Genomic DNA, 23,698 nt, shown 5'->3' on the forward strand with positions numbered 1-23,698 from the left:
CAAACAGCGCTGTACAAATAACCCTGGCCACCTATGAGGATATGGTTTTGGAACAGAGTTGCACCCTGAGGAACAACTGCTGGGGGTCTCTCCGCAGCTCCTGCTGATACCCTGCACCGCCTTCCCCTCCTCCCTGGCCCCAACCTGCAGGAGGTTTGCCAGTGTTCTTCCACCACGCTCTTTTCCACACAGGCAACTGCTGGAGGCCTCCTGCAGTTGTCCACAGGGAGGAGGGTACCAGGGCGATCTCTGCACTGAAACAGGACCTACCCCAGAAATCCCAGATCAGCATGTTGATGGATTGCTGGCTTTTATGTGCTACGTTATACCTACTGTGTGCCCGTCCAGTGGAGGTATAATGCATGCAGAGCAACAGACATATAATGTTTGCAATCATTTGCAATCCCCATGCACTCAGGACTGAGCCCACGGGAAAATCTGGCTTTCAAGGTGCTGTCCCCAAAATGACAGGCTGCGTTTGAGGGGCAAAGCCAAGCCACGGCGTCCCACCCCCTGCTCCCCAGCACCTTCCGAGGGCCACCTCCCACCTCCGTTATCCATCTGTGCGGGGCAAGGACCCCGGAGCCGGGCTGCGCCACAGCGCTAGGCCCAGCCCGGCGTCACGGTCCCGGAGCCCGGCCTCACCGCTAGGCCCGGCCCGGCCTCGCCTAACACTGCGGAGCGGGGCCGGGCCGCGCTCCCGGCCTAGGCCGCAGGGGGCGGTCCGGGCTCGGCGCTTCTCCTCCGGGCGCAGGCGCCACCGTGAGCCCGCGGCGGAGGGCTGCCCGCCCCGGGGACGGCGGCTCCATGAGCTGCCAGGTAGGTGCAGCCTGGGGAGCGGGCCGCGGCTAGAGGCGAGACGGGGGCCGGGGCCGGGGGCGGCGGGGCTCTCTCACCCCCTCTCCTCGGCGGGCAGAGGCGCCGGGCGGCGGGAGCAGGACATGGATCCGCGCTTACTTACTCCCCTCGCCCTTTCCCCGCTCTCCTGACAAGCCGAGGCAGGAGGAAGGCGGCGGGGCTTGTCAGCGTGAAGCCAGGGAGCGCTTTTCCTAACGCTGGTTTGGTTTCGGTATTTTGCTGTGGGAGAAGTTAACGTTCCTTTCAGTCGGCCTCGCTCCCCTGACCGGCTTCTGTTCCGCGGGCAGGTGTCGGTGCTGTATTTCGCCCGCAGCGCGGAGCTGGCCGGGCTGCGCTGCGAGACCCTCCGGGTGCCACGGCAGGTCACCTCGCTGCAGCTCTGGGAGGAGATCGTCAGGGTTCACCCCAGGTATTCGGGGAAGCTGCTGCTGAGGGGTACAAAGCTTAACGGATTTGGGTGGTTTGGTTTTTTTTGCTGGGTTTTTTTTGTGTTTGGTTTTTTTTATTATTATTATTTTTTGGTAAATACACATTCAGCGTTTAGCATAGAGCTAGAAGACGGATCAGTACTTTCACACCGTAAAAACAGTAATGTCACCTTCATGTAACCTGCGGTGGGTATTTTGGCCAGTTGCAAGTGCCGTAGCTTTATGTACATGCAAGGAAAGACTAGCTCCAATAAACGCAGCCGAAAGCTGGGCCTGAGGGGTGGTGTGGGACGTGTGGCCCCTTGTCCATGGGCCACAGTGAGGGAACCCTACTGCCCATGAAAGCTCCTGAGCTGTGTTACTGACCTGTGGAGAACGTGAGATGTCGTAAGGAGTGATCAAGCACAGGCAGGGCAGTAAATAAGAAATTCGTGATAATGTGCAGGTGTTTTCAGTTGCTTATCTTTAACTGCATTGTTAGCTGTTGTTCTGAGTTTATGGCACCCTCTGGAAGGCACGTCAGGAACCTTGCCTTAACCCTTACTTAGGAAATAGGCTCAGCCGCTTTCAACCCCCTCTGCTTGGAAAAAAAACGCACCACCATTAGTTGCGTTTCATAGGCAGTCTTGTCCCAAGAGAGCACTGTGTGCTGTAAGGACCCATGCAGTGCTAGTGCTCTTTGGGGGTGTCAGCAGAAATCCCCCCTCAGGTTAAGGCTGAGGGAAGGTGCTCAGTCTTGTCAAGAATGAGCCTAATAGACAAAGGTGCAACACCGTTTTGGGGTGGGGAGTAAAAAAAAAAAGTAAGATATAACAGAGGTTGACGTCCTCAGGATTTAGAGCTGAATGCACCGGAATTTCCATAACTTTGGACTTAGGTGCCAAAGTCTTCCTTTAGGCACCACCTTTCTTTATTAGATCTAGTCTCAAAGGCTATGGAAAAAATTAACTATTTAGCAAAGACATCTGTTTCCAAATGAGAAGCTCTATCCAAATGTTAGACAAGGGTCTTTTTTCTCACAGAGAATTGAGACCAAGTGTGTTATGGGGAAGGAAGCAGTAGGGAATGAGTGTATTTTCTGAATACTGTATATTCTGAAACCTCATAATACGAAGCAGGAGCAGCACCTTTGGTCAGTTTGCCATAGCTTGTCGACTTTGTCCTTTTGTGAATGATGACTTGGGGCAGTACATTTTGCATGTGCAGTTACTTCACAGCGGCCTTCTTGGAAAATACTTCTGTTCCTAGCTTTTCTGGAAAAACTCAACATAATTGTACGGCATTGACCACAGACTTCTATTCACATTGCTAATGGATATTCAAACTGCAGCTTGAGCGTACTTGACAGTGCTCCTCTGTTCCACCCATTTTCCCCAATGAATTAACTTGCAAGTGACATTAATTAAAGCCCATCCTTCTAATGGGCATTTCAGTTCCATGGTTGTGCTCAGTTCCTCAGTGGCTTGCTTTACTTTCATACGGTCCCTCCCTTCAGTCTGTCCTCTGAGTCAGTGCTACTGTGTTTTGCTCAGCCTCTGCCTTGCCTACTTTTGTCTGTCTGGCTGGTAGGAAATAAGACGATTTTTACTTGTACCCTTTTGGCGTGCCTACTTGTTTCTAGGCAGTACGGCCCTGTCTCTGACAGATTTTGTAGTCTGAAACAATAACAGTTATCATGCCTGCACCTTCTAAAGTAAAATGTTGGCTTTCTTCTTCTGCTGTCTTACTGGTGTTGCCCTCATACTCACTGTGTGATTGCACTTAGTCATGAAGGCGACTCCCTGCCTCATGGTACCCAGAGCTGTGGACTCTTACAGCAACACCTCACAGATTTGAAATCCAAAAATATATACAAGATCTGCCAGAAAACCTATCGTATCTACCCTCTTAGTTCTGTTGCTACTCCTTATCAATAGCAAATTTCAGATGTGTAAGTACAAAAGACCCAAAGCCTCATATACTGTGAGGTTACACAACAAAAGCAACTCTGACCACTGAATCTTCATGAGATCTCAGGAACAGCATCCCGCAATGCTTCTTGCCATGGAAGAAAATTGCTCCAGTCCAGCCAGACTGAATCGGGGGAACATTTCCTTCTCATCCCAAATTGGATAGTTGCTGCCCTCTTGAGTTACCTACTTGTTTGTTAGAAGCTGCTAAAGTGGGTCTGGTATACATTGGTTCAGCCTAATGTAGGCCTATGACAAAACCAATTCCTGACTTCTGAAAATTATACTGAGTTTGTTTCTCCTTAGCCACCAGAAGAAAATCCAAGAGTAGGAGATGGGTTTTTGTTGAGTTTTTGAAAGTGTATTGGAAGCAGAGTTGCGTAAGTCTCAGTGGTATTTACCTCAGCTGCCCTAGACTGTGCACCAGTTTGTTGTTTAATGAAATCTCATGGTTAAATGCAAACACTCTATTTAGAAACCTATTTGTGCTCCTGCCAATCCCCCTCAGGCTTGCTGTCATCCGGGATCAAGTGGTTTTTGCTGTTCGGCAGGAGTACGTGCTTCTTGGAGATCAGCTCCTGGTCCTGCAGCCTGGAGACGAGGTTGCCATTATCCCACCAATTAGTGGAGGCTGAATCTGCCCGGGTTCTGTTAGGTAGGTATCACTTCTTCCTCCATTTCCTATGGAGTGCCATCCTGTGCTAAAATATCTCACGGATTCTGTATGATGTTCCTATAATCTTTTTTTGTTTAGGTCCAGACATGGGATTGCAGTTCTCTTCCTCCACCCTGACAGTCTTTTGAGAGAGCATAACTTGTGTTTCCTGGTGGAGAGAGCCATTGTGCTGACCTGAAAGCATAAGCTGGTGCACTAATAAACGATTAACACGTATGCAGTAAATGGAAGAAAATTGTCAGAGAGGTCAGGCATTGTTTTGAATTTGGGGTTTGGGTCTTTTTATTCTTTTGTAGTTGTTTCTGTCTGCCAGTAGATACCCAGCTTGCCTAAATAAGATAATAATGAAAAACCTCCTACCACTTTTTAACAGAAAAAGAATTGACTGCTGCTTAACAAAAACTTTTATTTGTTTTGTTGCAGTCAAAGGAATAGGTGTCCTTAGAATAGCTTAATTTCTTTGCATGCTTTCAGATGCCAGTCTGTGTATTTATTACAGCTTGTTCTATTTCTGCTTCTCAAAATACTTCTTTTCCTCCTCATTCTTAGATGAATTGATGACTGGTTTCTACTCAGAGAAATTGAAACAGACCGATACTATGAAGACCTGAATGTCCTGGAGAGCATATTAAACTTTAGGATTAGAACTCTAATATGTGTTTACTAGAAATCTCCTTTTTAAACTGAGTTTGATTTCAGGATAAGATAGGGAGGACGGGCTGACTGTCTTATCACAGATACACAACCACAGTGGTCCATGCTGTTGATTGTACTGTTAAACTGGGGCCTCAGTCTAGTTCTACTTTTGTCCTACTAGACCAGACTTTCCTACCAGGAAGGAACCTGTATGCATCAAAAACAGGGTCATTGCTTGATACTTGCAGTTAATATTCTCTCAGCAAGTCTACTGAGAAATTAATTTGTCATGGAGACTGGTCTCTTGTGGTGAGGAAGTAGATGGTGCACGCTTTCTGCACAAATTGGGGCATCAGCACTGGCTAAAAAGCAGTTGGCCAATGCTAGTATTGCCAAAACCAACAACAGCGTCTGTTTGGTTTCAGCTTTTCTAGTGAGCTATGGATGAAAGCGAAGATGTGCCAAAAGATTTTATCAAGCTCAAGTCTGAAAAGCTCTCTGTAGATGAAGTGTCAGAGCTGGTCGTTTCACCATACTGTGGGGCAGTGTCTGTGTTCATTGGTGAGTTTAATATTTCTGAGCTGGATCTCTGGGTGTGTTAATAGTCTAGTAAATGGAACCTAGATTGTCCACACCCCAAACTCCTGCTTCTCAAATAAATAAATTCCTGGGCTGAACCCAGGATGTTTAGAAAACACATTCTCAACTATTTAGAACAAGACGATGGCAGCTCTTAAGCAGTTGCACTGGGACAAAGTGGTGAGAAGCTTCCGTGCTGGTGTGCCTATCCTAGGGCTGAACGGAACAGCAGCTTTGGAGTACAGGGCTCCTTGGGAGCTATTGTCCCAGACCCTTGGACACAGCTTGTTCAAGGTGGGAAGTGGGATGTTGTAGCTATGCAAGTCACAGGTCCACACCTGTATGAAAGCTTCTGCAGCTCAGATCTTGGTTGAAAGTAAAATACTGTTTTACCCCTGGGCTGGTGAAGGTCAAGACTGATAGATGTGTCCCATTGCTTAACATACATGGTACAGATCTTGAAACCCCTTTGTGCTTAAGCCTGAGTGCTCCTAGGCTCCTAAATACTGACCTAATACACTTAAACGTTGCATGGATAAATGCAATAATAGCATCCTAGCAGTTACCACAGAAGATGTCCCAGGCTTGAGCATTACAGACTGCAGACTTATATAATGTGTAAACTAAATTCTTCCTTGTATATTAAAGATTTCTCTTGTTCGAAGAATCTCTTTACACAGCCGTGATTAGGGGAGGTCATTTATATTTGCACAGTGCTGACCTTGACCATCGCAGGAGATCCTGAGTTTTACTCAGTATTTATCTATAATATGTTATTATATAATAAATATATAACACAAATGTTATAAATATATGATATATTTATTTGTTTACTCAGTACTTTTGATTGATAAATCATTTGTGTTTAGGTACTACAAGAAATAATTTTGAAGGGAAAAAAGTGATTCACTTAGAATATGAAGCATATACTTCAATGGCAGAGTCTGAAATAAAGAAAATCTGCAGAGATGTTAGACAGAAGTGGCCAACAATCAAACACATTGCAGTGCACCATAGGCTTGGGTATGTATGGCCAGACCTCATCCTTCTGCAAGTGGAATATTAATCCATATCTGGTGCATGGCTGTGCTTACATAGTTGCTGGATGTGCAGGAGTCTTTATAAATCGTAAAACTGTAATGCAGCAAAGCTGTCTACAGGATCAAGCTCTTTCTGCGGAGCTGTTTCAGAAATCATCTTTTTAAAAATGTGTGTATTGGTAGTGTTTGCTGAGTCCATATTTACCCTGCAGGATCCTTGGTGCTGGTGTGATGGTTCAAAAGTGGGGAGAAGGGACTGAGATTTCCTTTCAGGGAAGTGGTGCCTATTGGTTTATTTTGTTGTTTTTTTTTAAAGACGTGAAGTTGGCAGCACTTTCTTTTTTCTTCTCTCTTCCATTGAGGTACTGCAGAATGTTCTTATTGTCAGATTTAAGTCAAATTATGTCATAGGGAACCTGAAAGCTTAGACTATGGGGAGGGGACAGACATGGTAATTGCCCAGGCATGCCTGCCAGAGAACTTGCTGTTGTTCCTTTAATCTTGGATAAGCATTTTCTGTTGGGTTCCAAACATGGAATACAAGTGTCTAACATACTCTTGAGCCTTCATGGTTCATCAGATTTCTCACTGAAACTAGCAGGATTTGCAGAGTCTGTTGCAAATGCCTGTTTCCTTTTCTCTCAGCAAGAAGGAACTTAGGGAGGTGATCGCAAACAGTAGCATTAGCTCTGAGGGGTAATTTCCTTAGATTTCCTCTACAGTCAACAGAGAGCGTGATTCTCTTGAGGGCAGCTCAGAGCATTAAGCTTAGATATTTCCTATGAACTGTTTGCCAGAGTAGTCTTAGTACAGAGGGAGGGTTTGGGAGGCAGCTTTTGGGAATACTACCCTTGTGAAGAGCAAAACAAAACCTTGTGCTACTCTGTTAAGTTTGGAAAATAACATACCAAACAGGAAAAACTTCATTATTTGAAATCAGAATTTGTCAAAAATTTCGTTTAATTGCAAAATCTGCATAGTTTGAGGGACTTAGTTTCTTCTTTCACAAATTTTTGTGCAAACTGAGATGATTTCTTAGGTTTTCAGATAAGAACTGGCTGTTCCTAACTTCTTATTGTTCGTTATTAAGCCAGCTTCCAGTGAGTTTCCTATGCATTGTTGCAAGTTAGCCATTTTCCCCTCTTAATTCCATAGACTTTATTTAAAAAAAAAAAAAAAAAGAAAAAGAATGGAAGAAAAAAGCCTATGTCTGGTGGGTTTATTTATTCTAAAGCATGGAATTCTCACATCTGGTACTGATTTTGGTTGTGGTTTTTTTCTTCTAAAAAGTGTATAATCTTTTGGACATGGCTTGACACTTGCTCAGTATGAATGAGTCAGGAGAGCGTGTGGCCAGAATACTGACGTGACATGGCCACAAATTTTGGGTGCTCTTGATGTTAAGCATTAGCTAAAGCTGCTGTTTTTCCTCTTCTCTCCCTAGTGTGGTTCCAATAACTGAAGCAAGTGTAATTATTGCAGTGTCCTCTCCTCACAGAGCAGAATCCCTTGAAGCTGTAACGTACTGCATCAATACCTTGAAAGCATCTGTCCCAATATGGAAAAAGGTATGTTTGGGGAGAAAATTGATTTTAGACCTGCGCCAGAGTCTTAGATAGCTGGGCTAAATAAGGGAAGGAGCTGAAGCATTATGGGCAGCAGTTGCTCCTCATGGGATGCTAACGTCTAGGACCAGTGAGTTTCCTCTAATGCAGGCAGCCTCATCTGTGGCAGGTAGGGCACCTGGAAGGCCCTCCCTTGCCTGTACCATCCAGCTCCTCTTCCTTTTAATGCCATCCTGGGGTCAAAGTGAAGGAACCCTGAGCTCTCCACTTTTGAGTGGCAAAACTCAGTTCTGCACAGGCTTGTGGAAGAACTTTGAGTCAGCTTTGCTTTGGACAGCATTGCAGTTTGCAAGTAAAGTGGCATTTCTTGTCTTTCCGTTTTCCCCTCATCCCCGTGGCCTTGAGAAATCACAAAGCATTAAGCAACAGCACACAATGAAGGGAAGAGCAGAGGTCCCAAAGCTAGTATGGGCACACAACAATGTGTGGAGAGACCAGCCCGGCTCTAGGAAGAGCCTTATTGCATAACCACAGTGTTGCATGTGAGTAATGAGCGTTACCTCTGCCTTCTCTCCCAGGCAGAACTTGGCATGTGCTAACAATGATGTTCTCCACCTTCCTCCCCTTTTCTGGCACCTTTTTCAGGAGACTGGAGTTCTGTGGTCTCAAAAACAGTAATCAAGGGCTCTAAGCCCTACTGAATTTGCTGCTTGTGACTGGGCTGCTGCTGGGTAGTCCAGTCTGTCCTGAAGATCTAACATTTACTGTATTTTGTCTATTGTTGTCACTTTTATTTTTTTAATATTGCCATTTTGTATACATTTAAATACACTCTTAAAAATGATGGTACAGTAGGTTAACGTGGCAACATGTGAAAGGGCAGTTTCAGATACAAGTGCTCTGTACTCTACAGCTTTTTACATCATTTCTTATAGATCTCTTCGTGAAATGACTTCAGTATAGATGGGTCCTTCTAAATTTAATGGGGCTCAGCCCAGGGTTCAGCATCTGCCCACATATAAGTCAGTGTGTTCTAAGGGTGCTGGCCTTTCTTCTGTTTGCCAGCCAAGTGCTGTGTAGTCCTGTTGTGATCAGTAAATAATAGCAGGATGGCTGTTGAGTTGTTTGGCCTGGCTTGTGGCTGTATGTAGCAGACTCACACAATATTTCCCATTCTTTGTTTATATTTGCAGGAGATTTATGAGGACGAATATTCTTGGAAAGAAAACAAGGAATGCTTTTGGGCAAATTCAGAAAAATAACTGTACTCTTTTAAAAATAAAGTGTTACTGTTCCTAATGAGCACATTGGTTTAGCTTTGAGTTGTTTTTACAGAGAACCTATATGTCTTTAAGAAGTTGTAATAGACACTTCAATCTGAATAATTTAATTATGACTGAATGAAATGAATGAGCAGTAATTAGGGTTTTTAAGTGTTCTTGACTCTTCTTTTAAATAATCTCTCTGTGCATTTTAACATGGAGTCTGTTTTTAAAACAATCTTCCCTAAAATTCTTGGTTGTAAGGTGTTTAGTCCTCTGTGATAAATACTGCTTTAATGCCTTTGCACTGGTAGTGTGTGTTCACTGTCTGCATGGGAGGTCACAACAGGACAATTGAAGTTTTTTAATCTTGAAAACGTCCTGAGTAGCTTAATTTTACATGACTAGAATCAGTTTGCAAGCTTTATGCTATTTTGGCATTCTTGTGACATGAAAGCTACTTGAAGTAGATTAAACATTTTGGTACAAACAGAGAAGAAAATATAAACTATACCCCAGAGTTATTAACTTTTTAGTAGTGGTTATGTTCCAGTAGCTGTGTGTCACAGAAACACTTCTGTGTAGCTGATATTACAAGTCCATTGCATTAAAAAAATATGGACAGACCTTGATTCAAAATTACATCTAATACTCTACCAGCAACAAACTTGCATTAGCAATAACATGCAAACCTGTAACTACTTAATGATGTCTAGATGTGATTAATTTTGAAGGAGCTTTTTTTGGCTGTGTAATTGTATGGTGCTGCATAAAAAAACCCCCAGCTATTATTACAAAATAGACAACCATAAGTTTAATTAGTTTTAGTAGTTTGACTTAAGACATGTTATGATTCAAAGTTATCAAAATGGATTAGTTTTTCAAAGGAAAGTGAGTCTCGTGAACTTTTTGCAGTTTATGTATGCATTGATATTCACATTTATTATTTTAATATCATTTTTCTCTTATTAGTGTTTTGAAACCTAATTAAAGAAGAAGACTGATATAGTATGCCTGTGCTTACACTTGAAACAATGGGCCTCTCATCGAGAAAGATCATTTTATTTGTATTATTGTACTGTGCCATCATGGTGTTTAGATGCTAAGAGCTCAAAGTCCCATTATGTATGGCATTTTTACTAATGCTGAGAGGCAGTTTTATCTGGCCATCATTATCAAAGTAGACCAGATAGATATAAAGGAAGGGAAATAAGGTAAAGAAAAGTAAAATTATTTGCTCAAGTTTATATATTATTACATCACACAACACTTAAGCCTCAGCTGTATAATCCATTTCATTGTGTCTGCGGTAAAAATCTACAAACAGCTGCTAGCTGCGCAAAATAAAATGAAAAAAATAGGCGATAATCTGTTTCCCCCCCCAGTGATCTCAATCAGATACGTAGTGATGGTGGTTACCGTATCTGTGTTAAGTTAACCCCAGTGAAACACACGACTTCAGGCAGAAGCATGGTCAAACCGTGCTTATGAACTTACTGGTGCGCTTTTCTCGGTGGAAGTGCGTGAGTGCTTCCTCTGCAGGACAGCAGTTGCTCCTTGCGTGCTTACATGTAGGCAGCCTCCAAACCGTGTGGGCCCTACTACCTAGGCAGAACTGATCAAGTTCAAGGTTGAGTTATCCTTTGCTCTGGAGGTTGGAGAGAAGCCCTCTGCTATTTGAATGTCACTTTCACCAGGAATTGTACAGAATCCTGAGTACAGATCATTTCCTCTGTCAAATGATTCTTTTTGTTTTTAGAAAAGAAAGAAGTACACAAACTTTCCCATTTTTGGTGTTCAGTTTTCCATGTTCATGTTTGCTGTTACCATGCAACTAATTAGTGTATTAATTTCTCAAAAATAAATGGGTAGCTTGCTTTGTAGCGGATGGTTTATGAATGAATGAAGTAAAGCCTGTGCGGTGCTTGTGTGCTGGTGCTGTGCTCTGATACAGAAAAGTATTGGTATTTACAACAGTTAAATCATACTTGGGGCCCTGTGATGAGGGACAATTCCTGTGTGGCATTAGTGCCTCCCTAGCACTGCAGCCTCCTGCAGGATTTCTCCAGGGTGACCTTAAGTGCACCTTCCCCATCAGCAATGCAGCTGGGAAGGAGGGTGCAGAAAAGAAGAGAAAGAATAATTGTGTACTTCCCCACAGTGACTAGGAACAATGAATGGAAGAGATGTTGTACTGAGTCACAGCTGAGTGTTACAATGTGTGTACGCTGCCATGGTCAAAACAATGAAATGTCATTTTGTGTCCCTAGCTGTGCGTGAGGCAAGTACTGCTTTGTTCTGGAACAATGATGTATCACTCTTGTGTAACTTTGGGTTCTTCAGCTGGCATCTAAAAGCGAAATGGAAATGCCCTTAGGAGGGATGATGTGCATAATTAGAGGTAAAATGTATCTCACTGAAATTTAAGTCTATACTCCGGGCTTGGTATTCTGGCTCCCTCTGTAGGGCTACCCTCTCTGTTAGGGAGATATTAATCTAGAGGACAAATTACTCTGTTCTAAGATAGCTGCCTAAGGCTATGTCTGGAGTGACCCAGAAGTGCTTCCAAATTTCCAGGCCAGGGGATGAATCACAGCTGTGTTTGTCAGGCAAAGATGTGGCTGCACATGTCCTGGTTTCCACACATGCAGGGACTAGGCTGCTGGATGAGGGCTACCTTGTGTTCTGGTGAGGTCCATGAGTGGGATGATAGGCACCTGCAGATCAATAGACACTGCTGTCCTGGCTTCCTGGGACAAGTCCAGCGGTTTCTCTGCCTTGGCTATAGGGGAGTGTATTCCCACCCCTCCCCGGCTCTTCCAGCTGTGTCACAGTGTGCTGCAGAGGTGGTGTCTCCAGGTACAAACAGATGTTCCCGGGAACAGCTGCCGCAAACCAGAGGGTCATCCTGTGAATCCTGTAGAAATCTGCCAGACAAGGAGCGTTTGTGGAAGGGCAAGAATTTGTCCTGAAAAATGTCTCGGTCTTGGCTGGCAACATTTGAATGCACTGATGCCTTTGTCTGGCAGAACGTCCATATAGCAGCCTTGCGTAATTTTAGGAGTTTGCATTCCCGATTTTCATCTTTCGTTCTGCTTTGTTCTCAAGAGAAGGCGAGCCCGACGCGCACTATGCAGACAGTAACCGATGGATGGCCGTGCAGGAGCCGGGGGCGGCGGGGATCGTGCTGCGAGGAGCCGCCCCAGGAGGTGGCAGCCGAGAGACGGCTGTGCGTCCCGCCTGCCCCGCCGCTGGCTCGGCCGGCAAACGCGGGCCATCGCTCCCGGTGTCCTTCCTGAAAGCGCCGCTGTCGCTCGCGGGCATGAAGCTTTAGATTGCTCAGCGTTAAACTAGAGGTTTTGGGCTTTTCTCTCAGCTCGCTTTTCCCGCAGCTGTTCCAAGGAATTTGCAATTTTCTAGACTAATGCATTCATTTGCTCCGTCAAAAACATTAAAAAAAAAAAAAAATCCCTGCTAAAACTAATTTTTAACAAAGTGATATCGTCTGTGAAAGCAAGACAGTGCTATCCCCCAGTCCCCCCAAAAGCTCTGAAAATTCAGTGTAGAGCTCTTTGATTGACTGTCCTGTGGAGATACTTGAAGAAAGAGAATTAAGAATAAGCTGCTGTCTATAAATCAGCAGTTTCTTTGAGTACCTTAGACCTGTTTTTTAAAAACAAACCAACCATACAATTTGATTTCATCGTTAGAAAAATTAGCATCCTGATGTATCTGTATAGCAGTTGTTAAAAGTTCCAATTTGACTATTTTAAGAGGCAAATACAATTTAAAAACTGCTAGTATGCGAAAGCCTGTGAGTGCCTATGAATAACCGATCATAAATGACAGCAGAAAGGTTGACTTAAAAGATAGGACTCAACTTTTCTGAGGCTGTGAAAATTATGTATATTTTATTACCTTTAAAGGCCATAAAACATTGAGGGAATTAGCTATAGGTTCTGAGATGCATTTTCGTACCTTTGGTTTTTTTAGTCTTTAATTTGCAAGCTTTTGTTGTACCTCAGTTTTGGCTATAAAGGGCAATACATGCAAGTCAGTATATGAGGAATCTGGCTTTCAATTCTGCAGAACTCTGAGACCTGGTGAAAGGTGGAGTTTTGTGCCTTAAGATTACAATAATCTGACTCTGTATTACAGAAGTGTTAAAGTTGGTAGCCTGAATGCTGTTGTGCCATTGTTAAAAGTATGGAGGAGTTGAAAGTGGGGAAAAAAAAGGAAGCTCTGTGAAAGTGGTTAATTTTCAGATGGTTACTGCCATGACTGTCTTCCTATTGTCTTTCTATTCACAGGCAAGTTCCTCCCTCTCTTCCTTTCCCACCATGCTCCTGCTGAAATATTGCATTGTGCTTTTCCGACACATGGTGAGGAGTAGCCAGAGCTGCTGTCAGGAGGTGCTACTGCTGACCAATTCTGTACATAGTATAAAGTGCAGGGCATGAGACTGGCAGAATACAGTGTAATTTTAGATGCCAGTGATGATAACCCCACGTTTATAGGAAGACCTGACCATGGTAAGGTTTTAACACCAACTATTCAACCAGAGCTATTCAAAGATAGATATTTTGCACTAACGTGAACTGAATTCCAGCACACTATAGATCACCAGTAGTGTTATACTCATGACTATAACCTACAAGACTTCGAGTGCAGCTTCTTTGTGTACCCACATCTTTGTGTACCCACATTCCCTTAGAGTTTTCACTGTGTGTGTCTGGAACAAAGACATATTTGGCCCCGTTTTATGAAGGGCTTTTTCAGTAGCATTTCTTCTCTTTAGGGTGCTGTTTAAAAATAAATGATCCTGTGTTCAGCAGTATTGTTTTTATTGTAGTAACGCTGTTAGGCCCTCAGGCAGGCACCACAGTGATACAGTCCCTGCTCCCATAGAGCTTACATGCTAGCTTTCAGAAGTCAGTTTGATTATAAACTCTCTTGTACATCCAAAAATCTATACATAGGCTCATATGAAACTAACTCCGATTTTGGACTTGATTCTAGTACTTCAAGAAGTCAGCAGCTAGATTTCAAGACCATAATCAGATATAACTTGAGTTTGCCAAAGATACTCCTGACTTCTCTTGCTGCAAGCACAAACAGAAGCACATGCTGAAGCTCAACATTTCAGAATATTATTTCACTTGTAACGTGCTGTTTTGAAAAGTAAAACTAAAAAAAAAACACATCCCCTTGCGCATAATACAAAATATACATAATATTTCCAGCATTATTTGCGGCTGTGCCAACTTAAAAGTGCAATAAACTCACCCATTACAAAAACTGAATTAGCCATTTAAGTATTAATTATAGAAGAAAAATAAACTAGTAACTTGAAGTGGTTAGGATACAAAAACCTTACCCATTGCTATGCCTTCCTTTTATTTTGGGAAAAAGTAATATGTCCAGGCACGGGGGAAAAGTCTGTTGTCTGGGACAAAATAAAACCCAGAATTGAATCATTGCTACCTAATTAATAAACTGTTAAATCCCCAAAGAAGTTATATGTCAGATATTGACCTGTACCTCCCACTGAAGGTGACAGAAGGAAATCTGGCTGAATGCCTAAATTTCCCTTGCAAGCAGCACCAGAAATGGAAGATGCTGCCATCTGCTGCATTGTGAAATTCCCCCTCTGGCCTGGAGTGCATGACCCTGGTTATCTACGAGCTTCCCACACATATGGGTGTAGGGTTTTGTTTTCTTCCTCGCAAGTTTATACAAGAATGGAGGCAGACATATTTTTATCTTTACTTTCAGAGCATTTGCCCTCAGGGTTTATAATTACAAGTCAGGAGCTTATTCTTTAGCTTTATGCAATTGCTACTTTTTTTTTCCCCCCACTTTTTAAAGAACTGTTTTGGTCGCAAACTCAGCTGATGGCAACAATCTTGTTTGACAGTTGAGATCAGAATCTGGAATGTTTTTCAGAATGTTAAAGGAAAACTCCACCCCAAAACATAACATTTCATAGATACAAAATAAATCCGAAACACATATAAAACTACACTGAGCACAGTCCAGCTGTCACTGCAAATGAAGCTGTTATTTGCCAAAGAGATGATTGGCTCCTGACTGATTAAAAAAGACAGTAAAACTTTCAAATGTGCTCAAGTGTAGTTTTTGAAGAGTCTCCTTCAGAAAATAATCTGAAAGGTGCCTAAGCATAATTACAGTCTAGCTTTGGGGGAAAGAAAACATGTTTTACTCTTCAAGTAAATCACCTTGAGTTGGAAACAATCTCACTTGCATGGCATGACCACACACGCATCGTCTCTCACCATTGATTATGAGCATAACTGCCAGCCATGAGAGAGAAAGGCAGCCAAAAGGCCACGTCCCCTGACTTTTACAGCTTGGGCCTTTTTAAGACTGAGCTTTCATTAAAACCAGGCAGCATAACAGCATGTGATAAACTTGAGGTGTGTAACCAACACAAAGTCACCCAAGTGTTGTGCTCAGAGCTTCTTCCAGAGCACTACAGTACTTTTTACTGTACAAAACATAAGTTAACTTCATCAAGACACGAACACGTGGGACCAAATATAAGGAGGTCATACTGAACTTTGGTCTCCTGGAGGCACTGAGATGCTGAAGAAACAAGTGCAGTAAACAACTTAACAGAGCTTAGATCTTCACTATCCCCTGGCCTAATGTGCATACTTCCTCAGTCATCATCCCCTTTAGATCACTTCATGCTCTTAGTCTTGCAAAATCTTTCAGTACAGAATTAAAGGCAAGATCTTGATCATCTTCCCTATTTCCATGAGAAGCCAAACTGATGCCAGAGGGACTGCAAGCACAAAATGCAGTGTAACGGTAGTGGTAGTACTTCCCAAGATAAGATTTGAGAAGCAATCCTAACATTGCAGAGAGCATGCTGTAAGTGATTATGAAATTAATATTTTCTTCTCAGAGGGAAAGTATGCAGAAGGCAGTTACACACACCATTTGGTAATATTTCCCCTAAACAATATACTTCAGTAATTTAGTTGTGACCTTAGTGCAAGGAATATAGTGAACTTTTGGAACAGTTTGCCCACCCAGTTGTCCTGTAGCACCCAGACAGGCATCTTTATACACAGTTCCCACTTTATAGATTAGTTAAGACAAAGGTTTGCTGGTGCAAATTATTTCTCTAAAACAATAAGGATGGAGCTAGTCAATGAAGAAATGAGTTTTCTTCCCCCAGTCTGGAAACAGTATTCACCACACATTCATCATCAACTTAATAGAAAATGTCCTTTACACATATGGTACTTGTCAACTGAATTATGAACTGATGCTGTTCCACAATAATCTGAAATAAATTGCTCTGTTTCACTCTGCAGTGGATCAGGAGAAGGGTTGCTGGCACAATATGTTACTGTAAACTCCGGACCTGCCAGTTCTAAGGGCTAAGTCTGTTTGAAAGGAAAAAATTTACAAGAAAAGGCACTATAAATCATTTTTGAAAAAACCAAACTGTCCTGCAGTTACTCTTATAATAGAGTAGAATCTGTAAAATATTTTCATCTATAAAAAGACACTTCCATTAAAAATGTTTAAATGTTACTAAGCTTTAAGGCACTCCAGCTGAAGAACCGACTGGATCACTACTGTTGGTGGCTCAGATCTCCTCTCTTTATCCACGTAACTCATCTTTTTCAGTCTTTGTCCTTTGTGAGTTCTGTAATTTCATCGACATCTTCTATATCCTGTGTCATTTTCTCATACTGTCTCTTGAAGAAGCCAAGCTGTGAGAAGCATTAAAATAACACCAGATCGCAGTCAGTCATCGATAATTACATTTCTCAGCTAAGCTAAATAGCGTGATGGAAGAAATGCACATGTGTGCATGCACACACACACAGAGTGTTTTATTTACAGACAATTTGTAACTCCAAAATGGAAGGAGCTGGGCCTTAAATTTCTGCCTGGTGCAACTAAATGACAAAACATTTAGCTTAGTAGCCAGTTGTCCCCCTGCCAAGATACAGGCACCTCCATGCTGCCTTGGTGTGCCAAGGAGCCCTTCAAGCACTAATGCCTTGGCACATAGAAAAACTTTTCTCTCCTCTTCATATAGGTATCCTTTGCAAATGACTTTTTGCCCTCGCCCTGCTCTGTTCTCCTTTTGTCTGTTCAGTGTACATCCTCTCCCTCCTTGCTTATAATCCCCAGCCTTGCCTACTGGGAATACCATGGGAGTTCAGAGCCCAGCTGGGGAATTATGGAAGAAGGCAGGCAGTGTCAAAAGGAAAAACAGTAAATGCCACAGCCCTGGTTTTGAACCATTGGAAACTCTTTTATCATCTCCGTGTTGCCAATTTCTGTAGGGACCCATTTCAGAACTTTAATCTTTGAAGTCCTTCTAAATGCTCCCATCAAGGGCGCAGTGCCAATGCAGTATTATTCATGCCACCAAACTGCATGTGTAGTTTTGTTCAGCTCCAGAGAAGAGAGATTCCAAAGAAAATAGCCCAAACGTGTTTATACTTTTCTGCTTCTCTTTTTAAGAATATAAACACCTACTTACTTTCCACAAAACTGCAACCAATACTAACAGCAAGAGGAGTCCAGCCAATATACTGCCGATCACAACACCAACTGGTATTTCAGCTTTCTCATCCGGCTTGATTATTGTAACTGGGATCTGAAAGCAGAGAGATTGTGCGTTAGGGGTTAATGTTAACTGCATATAAAGTAGGATTTTTAAACTAATTACTTCACAAATCAAGAATAGCTGGACTGCACACATTCCAGGATCAATGACTGGAACACACCATGCAATTGCAGCCCTTTCACTGGTGCCCGCAGGTACCTGGTTGCACCACCGTGGCACACGGCAGTGCTAGCTAAGGATTAGAGGCCCTCACCACTCTTGGCCGTACAGAACAGCCACAGAAGCAATCTCTTTCTGCCAGCTTCCTGCCTCTCCAGCAACAGGAGGTCTTTCAGAGTTGTTCCCATGGTGCATGGACACACCATCATCACTAGGTAATAAACCAGACATGCTTACATGCAGGCAGGCAATAGCCTGGTGTAGAGCCCCATCTGCTCAAAACAGACTTCTGCTGCATCAGCTGGAGGAGAACTACTTCCAACCGAGTGCTGTCAGAGCCTGTTATCTGTGATGGGCAGCTGTAGGAGGCAATACTAATCATGGAGGCCAGACAGCACCATGCGCTCGCTGCGGCTGCTGAAATTTCTCCCCGCCTGCTGAGCAGGTACCTCCGTCTCCTTTGCCTGCTGTTTCTACCTGCTGGGAAACCACTAACAACTTGTTAAATCTTCTCATGTTAGCTGCGCAAATTTGCTGTAAGATGTATGGGTCAAACAGGAGTGTTTCTAGCACACCTATGCTTCCTGAACTACAACCAATACCCGAGAGCTCCCAGAACAGCATACAGTGTCTGGAAGTTAGTTTTCAGGTGATACCCCATCTAGTTGGATTGGGTATACCAACTATATAGTTATGTATAACATAGTTGCTCAGGGCGACAGTGCTGCAGTATTTATGAACTGTCAAATCTTTGGATTTAATCTTGGAACAACATGCATTTAGCATGAAGGTTTTTTCCTTCCTGAAACATGGTAAAAGAAGTCACGTTGGTTTACTTTCTCAGGGTTGCTTGCTCAGTGCATTTGTCTGGTGTAATTTAATCTTAAGCTTTCTGGGAAACTTGCACTGGACTGACATGTCAGTGATTTAAGTCATTTCTGCTGGAAGGCTCCAGTGTTGTGCTAGGTGTGGCTGTGTGTATTCATTTCACTGAGGCAGGCTGGCTTTGCCTATTTTCTAACCGAATGGCCATAATGATGGTTATAGCAGGTTAACATTCAGTCCTCCAGCTGGCAGTCCTTTACAAATGGAAAAAATCTGAAAGCTTTTACGCAAAGATACCTAAGCAGCTTCCCCACATAGCATCACAAGGCAATATTAATTCATCTGGCTACACAGCAACCCAGCTCATCCAAACTAAAGAGCCAATCTCATATGTAAGTGCCGTTTGCCTAGTAATGCTTTCTCCATTAGATTAACAGTGAAGTGGCACTGTTGGAGAGGCAAATAAATGCCTAAGAACAAGTATCTTCCCTGAAGTCAAACTGTGGTCAGTAAGACACCACAGCTGGGATTCACCTTATCTAGATTCACCTCATCTATATCTACAGTATAGCTCCTTGGCTTCCAGTGGAGAAATATGGTCTTTTTTAGGGCCTATGTATTTTCAGAATCATCTTTAAGATGAGATGAATTGCATTTAAGAAATACCTACTGTTTTCTATGGATTAGGGTTTATAGAAGGGCTAACTCTGATGTGGATGACTAATGTAGATATTAAGTTAAGTTGCACGAATCCTACCACCCTCGTCTAAAATAACAGGGTAAGTAGGGAAATAGACTCAAATTGCTTCTGCACTGCGCTATTCCCAACAAAGTGTGAAGGGCAAAGACTGGGTATATCACTGATGGCCTGCCAAGAAGCGTATGCAGTGCTGGGTACTGACTCCATCACTGATGCGTCAAAGGAAACCATCTGCCCTAGGGAGAGTGTACCTCTACCAGCCGGCACATTTTCCAAGACTTCTCACAGGGCAAGAGGCTGTAAGCCTCACCAAAAGCCACCGTGTTTCTTCAGAGCCCCGTGGATAACTTTCAGGGTCCGTTCAGCCACTGCCGTGGAGCTGCAAAGTCCCAGGTGCAGATGTGTCAATGGCTGGCTGAGGGATTACCTTTTATTTGTCAACTGACTTAATCAAGTAATTTGAATAATTAAATTCTTGTTCTCCTGAAATCACCAACAGAACTGTTGGTAATGTAAATTTGGCAGTATCATGCTCCAACTGTGAAAAAATACCCTGTAACACATGGTTTATGAGCTACCTAAAAGCCTGTGCTATTAATTGGAATATTTGTATTGTGTATTAATGACTTCCATCTTCTAGCAGAAATAATACTGTGCCACAAAGCTGAGGCACTCAGCACACTTCAAATATAAGCACGTAATTATTCTACAAAAACATGGCACTATTTCCAGAAGTACACATACATTGCCTTTGCTTCTTCAGACACTGGAGGTTTATTTATTTAGAGGTTCTTCAGAAGAACTGAAGTGACCCATGAGAAAGCAATAACAAAAAATAGTCCTGAATTATGGTCTTATTTTCAGATTGAGACAGATTAATCGATAACTGCCTTCGTACATATTTAAGTGAATTTTCCATTGGCTGTGAATGGGCTATGCTACACATTCTCACAGATACTTGATTCCCTTACTAACTTGCATTTTGGTCTTCAATGGCTTTGGTTATTTTTATGGATAAAACAGGCTGGTAAATCCTGTAAAAATAAATCTAAACTTAGTATTGCAAATGGAAGAGTGTTCCCCCCTAGACAGGCCAAGTGAACAAGGTATATTTTTATTACAACAGCACCACAGCGCAAATACATTCAAGTGTTGTTTATGTTTGTATATAGCAGATGGCGACCTTGGGAGAAGGATTCTACACTAATAAAGAGGTGGAGTCTTTTCTTGAGATTAGCTGTGGCCATATCGTCCATGTGACAGCCATTCCAAATGCAAAAACCACTCCACGATATTTTAGAAATGAGATTATATTTACTGGAGACCTGCGCCAAACATCTGTCTACAAACATCAAACCAAATACACTTACAGAAGTGAGACTATAAATCAGACTTGCAAAAATGTTTCCCAGAGCTTGTTTATCTACAACAATTAGTTCCATTGCAGAAGTCCGTCCAAATTTTGATCTTTTCATGAGCAGGAAGCTGAACAAATTTCCTAAGTTTCTAGCTGAGTTTTACTGATAGTTCTACAATCTATTTCAGGTACACAGATTTTAAATAAGTCTGGTTTATGTAGCAGTTGGCTGAAATGAGAACATTTTAGTAACTTAAGGGAGGTTGTATAGAGCCAGGATACATTAGTTCAACATAATCAAATATCATTAGAGTTTGTAATTTGCTATGTATTCCTAAAGGACACTGGAAATTATATCTTATTACTTTCATACAGTTAAAGATAGAGAAGTTGAAAAAGTATACTTGTCTATCACTTACAGTTAGGGTATTCTCTCCAATTATAAATAACTCAGGGTTATGCGTATCGATTTTTGCCTCTGCAGAGAGTTGTAGCGTCTGGAAAGTTAACTGAAAGAGAAGATTAAAAAAAAAAAAAAACTACTGAAAAGCTCTATTATATGGCAAATTGATTAGAACATAAACATCCTAAAATAATTCTCTTGCTTTGAAATGAGGATTTTAGAACCAGAAAAGAATCACAGTATTAAGAAAATTAAAACAATCTTGTTATTTGTCCCAAGCTAACATGTCTATGAAAGTAATAATGTATCAGTAATCCAGACTTAATTTTGCTGTTCTTATTAGCAATGAAACTGGAGAACTGGCCCTTTTTCCTTGAACTGATAGTTCAAGCAAAACAGAAGAATTTGATTATATATCCATTTTTATAATTATTTCAAAGCTGTCACTGCTGCTAGTAGGGTAGACATGGGAGGAAAAATAACTGTGAGAAAGGGAGAAATAGCTCAGCAACAAAAGACAGACAGGGATGTACCTCTGGCCTTTGAAAGAGATGGAAACTGGATGTTCTTTCCCTTTTTTCCCCCTCCCCTCTATCCAATGCTTCTGTTTTTCCCCATTTATTTTTTTCCTATCGCTATCTGTTCCTCTCCACCGCTCAAATCCTGACACCGCCCCCTCAGCTTAAACAAAAATGACAAAAATCTTGAGCCAAGTCCCATTTGAAAAGGGTCCTTGTGCCAGATCCCAGTTCCCCCTGCGCATGTGTGGAGAGGCAGAGGAGGGTGGCTGTGCAGACACTGCCAGCTCACTGATGCTCTTCTCCCCACGCGGCGGGCACGGAGAGCCCCCTTTCCGACAGCATCACCGGGAACGGCCTCATGGGAGCACAGGAGCACTTGCCAGCCGTGCTCAATGCAATGCCTGCTCTGCCATTCCGCCTCCTCAGCCACTTCTCTGTGGCGGGGCCAGGTCTGTGGGCTTGACACAGGGAACGTGAGCATCCATGGGTCCGCAGCAGCTGATGCACACCGAATTGGCTGTCCCTGCAGCATGCAGTTATTGCGTGCCTGCACTGTGTCCATCTGCCGAAGTGGTCTGTCCTGCCCTCCTAGATGTTTAGAAACCTGCCTGAGCACTATTCAAAACACCTTGTTAATTCCTGAACACATCTTTCTTTGCTTTGCTTAGCAGGTACCAGCAAGCCTGCTATCCCCTTCTTGGATGATGGCTGATTGCCACTAAATAAAAAGGTTGATTATGTGCATTACTGAGTGCTTGAAAGACTATTTACACTGAACAGTGACAATCAAATAGAGAATAACAAAACGTGAGACGAGAGGAAAACTGTGACTCTTTCCTTCTCATCACCCAGTGGTAAACAAATTATTTCCACTCACTTTCTTGCGAGGGTAGCAACCTTTTGTTCAGGTCTCCACCTTCTGCGTACCTGACAGCACTAACAAGTGGTCTTGACCCAGCTGATTTGAAAAATACAAACTTTAAAGGCAGACAGATGCTTTCCTTCACACGCTTGCATAAGTATATTACATTATCAACCTGACCTTTTCCTTTTAAGACCCGAATGCTAAAGCGGACAACAGCCCTGCTGTTAAATGTCAATACCTGCCATAAGACTCGCCAGACAAACTAAGGAGACTGCGTCATGTTCCTGACACTGTAGGCAAACTGAGGACTCCAAGAAAGTTTGGTTGGTTGCCTAGCTAAGAAGCAAACACGGTCTCATTTCAAAAGTCTGGTAATTCATGATGAGTTATACCCTGGAGGACACACGGCAATTTAAAGTGGGAAAGTCAAAATATTATTAATAGATATTTTTAAGCATCCTGTAGGTCTTTAAGCAAGGACTGTTTCCTTGACACTAACTGTAATAAAAACAAAAATTTAATTAAAAAAATTTTCCACACCTTTTCTAACAAATATAACTGGCAGCACTAACAGGCTTTTGTTATTTTGATGTTACCTAAAATGATCACTATGTAGGCTGTGTGCTCAAAAGCTAAAAGCAACATTATTTTCCAGGCTATGATGATACTGTATTCTGCTGTCCTATGTTGAGTTTTGTGGAAACTGTAGCTCCCCTCAAATTAATTTAACAGATGCAGAAAATGTTTTTTTCAGCTGCGAAGATTGCATTATCACAGCATTTTCTTAGGTTTTGTGCTGGACTGAAGGTTATCAGCTTCATTTTGCAGCCTTACAACTTACTTACAGGTTCAAGTTTTCAATTTGGAAAAACACACACAGCAATGTAAAGTCAAGAAAGATCTTTCTAGATTGAAAGGTCTCTTTACTGAACTTTGAGAAATATCAGGAGTTAGGCAATATTTGAGTATTGGATCCTTCATGAAGACGCAGCTGATACTCACAGCAGCAAAGGTTCCGTTCCAGATTCGGGTGGACACGTTCACAAAGTACTCTCCCTTCAGCATAACGTCTTCCAGTTTGCATGAGATGGTACTGCACTTCACATTCTTACAGTTCTTCCAGGGGAAACAGCAAGAAGAAGCAACACGCATGGATTAAACATAAACTTTAATAAATGTTCTTTTAACGTCCAGATTTTTTGCCCTTGCCCTTTCCATTCTGTGCATACAAATTTGATGCTTGCAGGCTGTGAAG

At 42.5% G+C, this 23,698-nt stretch overlaps 2 protein-coding genes across 3 annotated transcripts in view; one reads left to right on the plus strand and one right to left on the minus strand.

Moving 5' to 3' along the window:
• The first annotated feature begins 555 nt into the window (after positions 1–555).
• MOCS2 (molybdenum cofactor synthesis 2) lies at positions 556–9,033 on the plus strand. Its single transcript, XM_063321548.1, has 8 exons — positions 556–819; positions 1,146–1,267; positions 3,787–3,890; positions 3,990–4,037; positions 4,986–5,108; positions 5,996–6,149; positions 7,611–7,734; positions 8,925–9,033. The coding sequence occupies exons 1-8, from the start codon at positions 808–810 to the stop codon at positions 8,991–8,993; spliced, it is 756 nt and encodes a 251-aa protein (XP_063177618.1). The 5' UTR covers positions 556–807; the 3' UTR covers positions 8,994–9,033.
• A 4,424-nt stretch (positions 9,034–13,457) lies between these two features.
• ITGA2 (integrin subunit alpha 2) overlaps positions 13,458–23,698 on the minus strand; it is a 69,782-nt gene continuing 59,541 nt past the window's right edge. For both annotated transcript variants that reach the window (XM_063321379.1, XM_063321380.1), the window contains 4 exons: positions 23,446–23,559; positions 21,074–21,163; positions 17,527–17,643; positions 13,458–16,744 (listed from right to left, as the gene is read on the minus strand). In XM_063321379.1, the coding sequence (XP_063177449.1) occupies positions 16,655–16,744; positions 17,527–17,643; positions 21,074–21,163; positions 23,446–23,559 (411 nt within the window). In that variant the 3' untranslated portion in view covers positions 13,458–16,654. The remainder of the gene's footprint in view (positions 16,745–17,526; positions 17,644–21,073; positions 21,164–23,445; positions 23,560–23,698) is intronic.

This window comes from Chroicocephalus ridibundus, chromosome Z, assembly GCF_963924245.1.
Source record: "Chroicocephalus ridibundus chromosome Z, bChrRid1.1, whole genome shotgun sequence".
NCBI classification, from domain to species: Eukaryota; Metazoa; Chordata; class Aves; order Charadriiformes; family Laridae; genus Chroicocephalus; species Chroicocephalus ridibundus.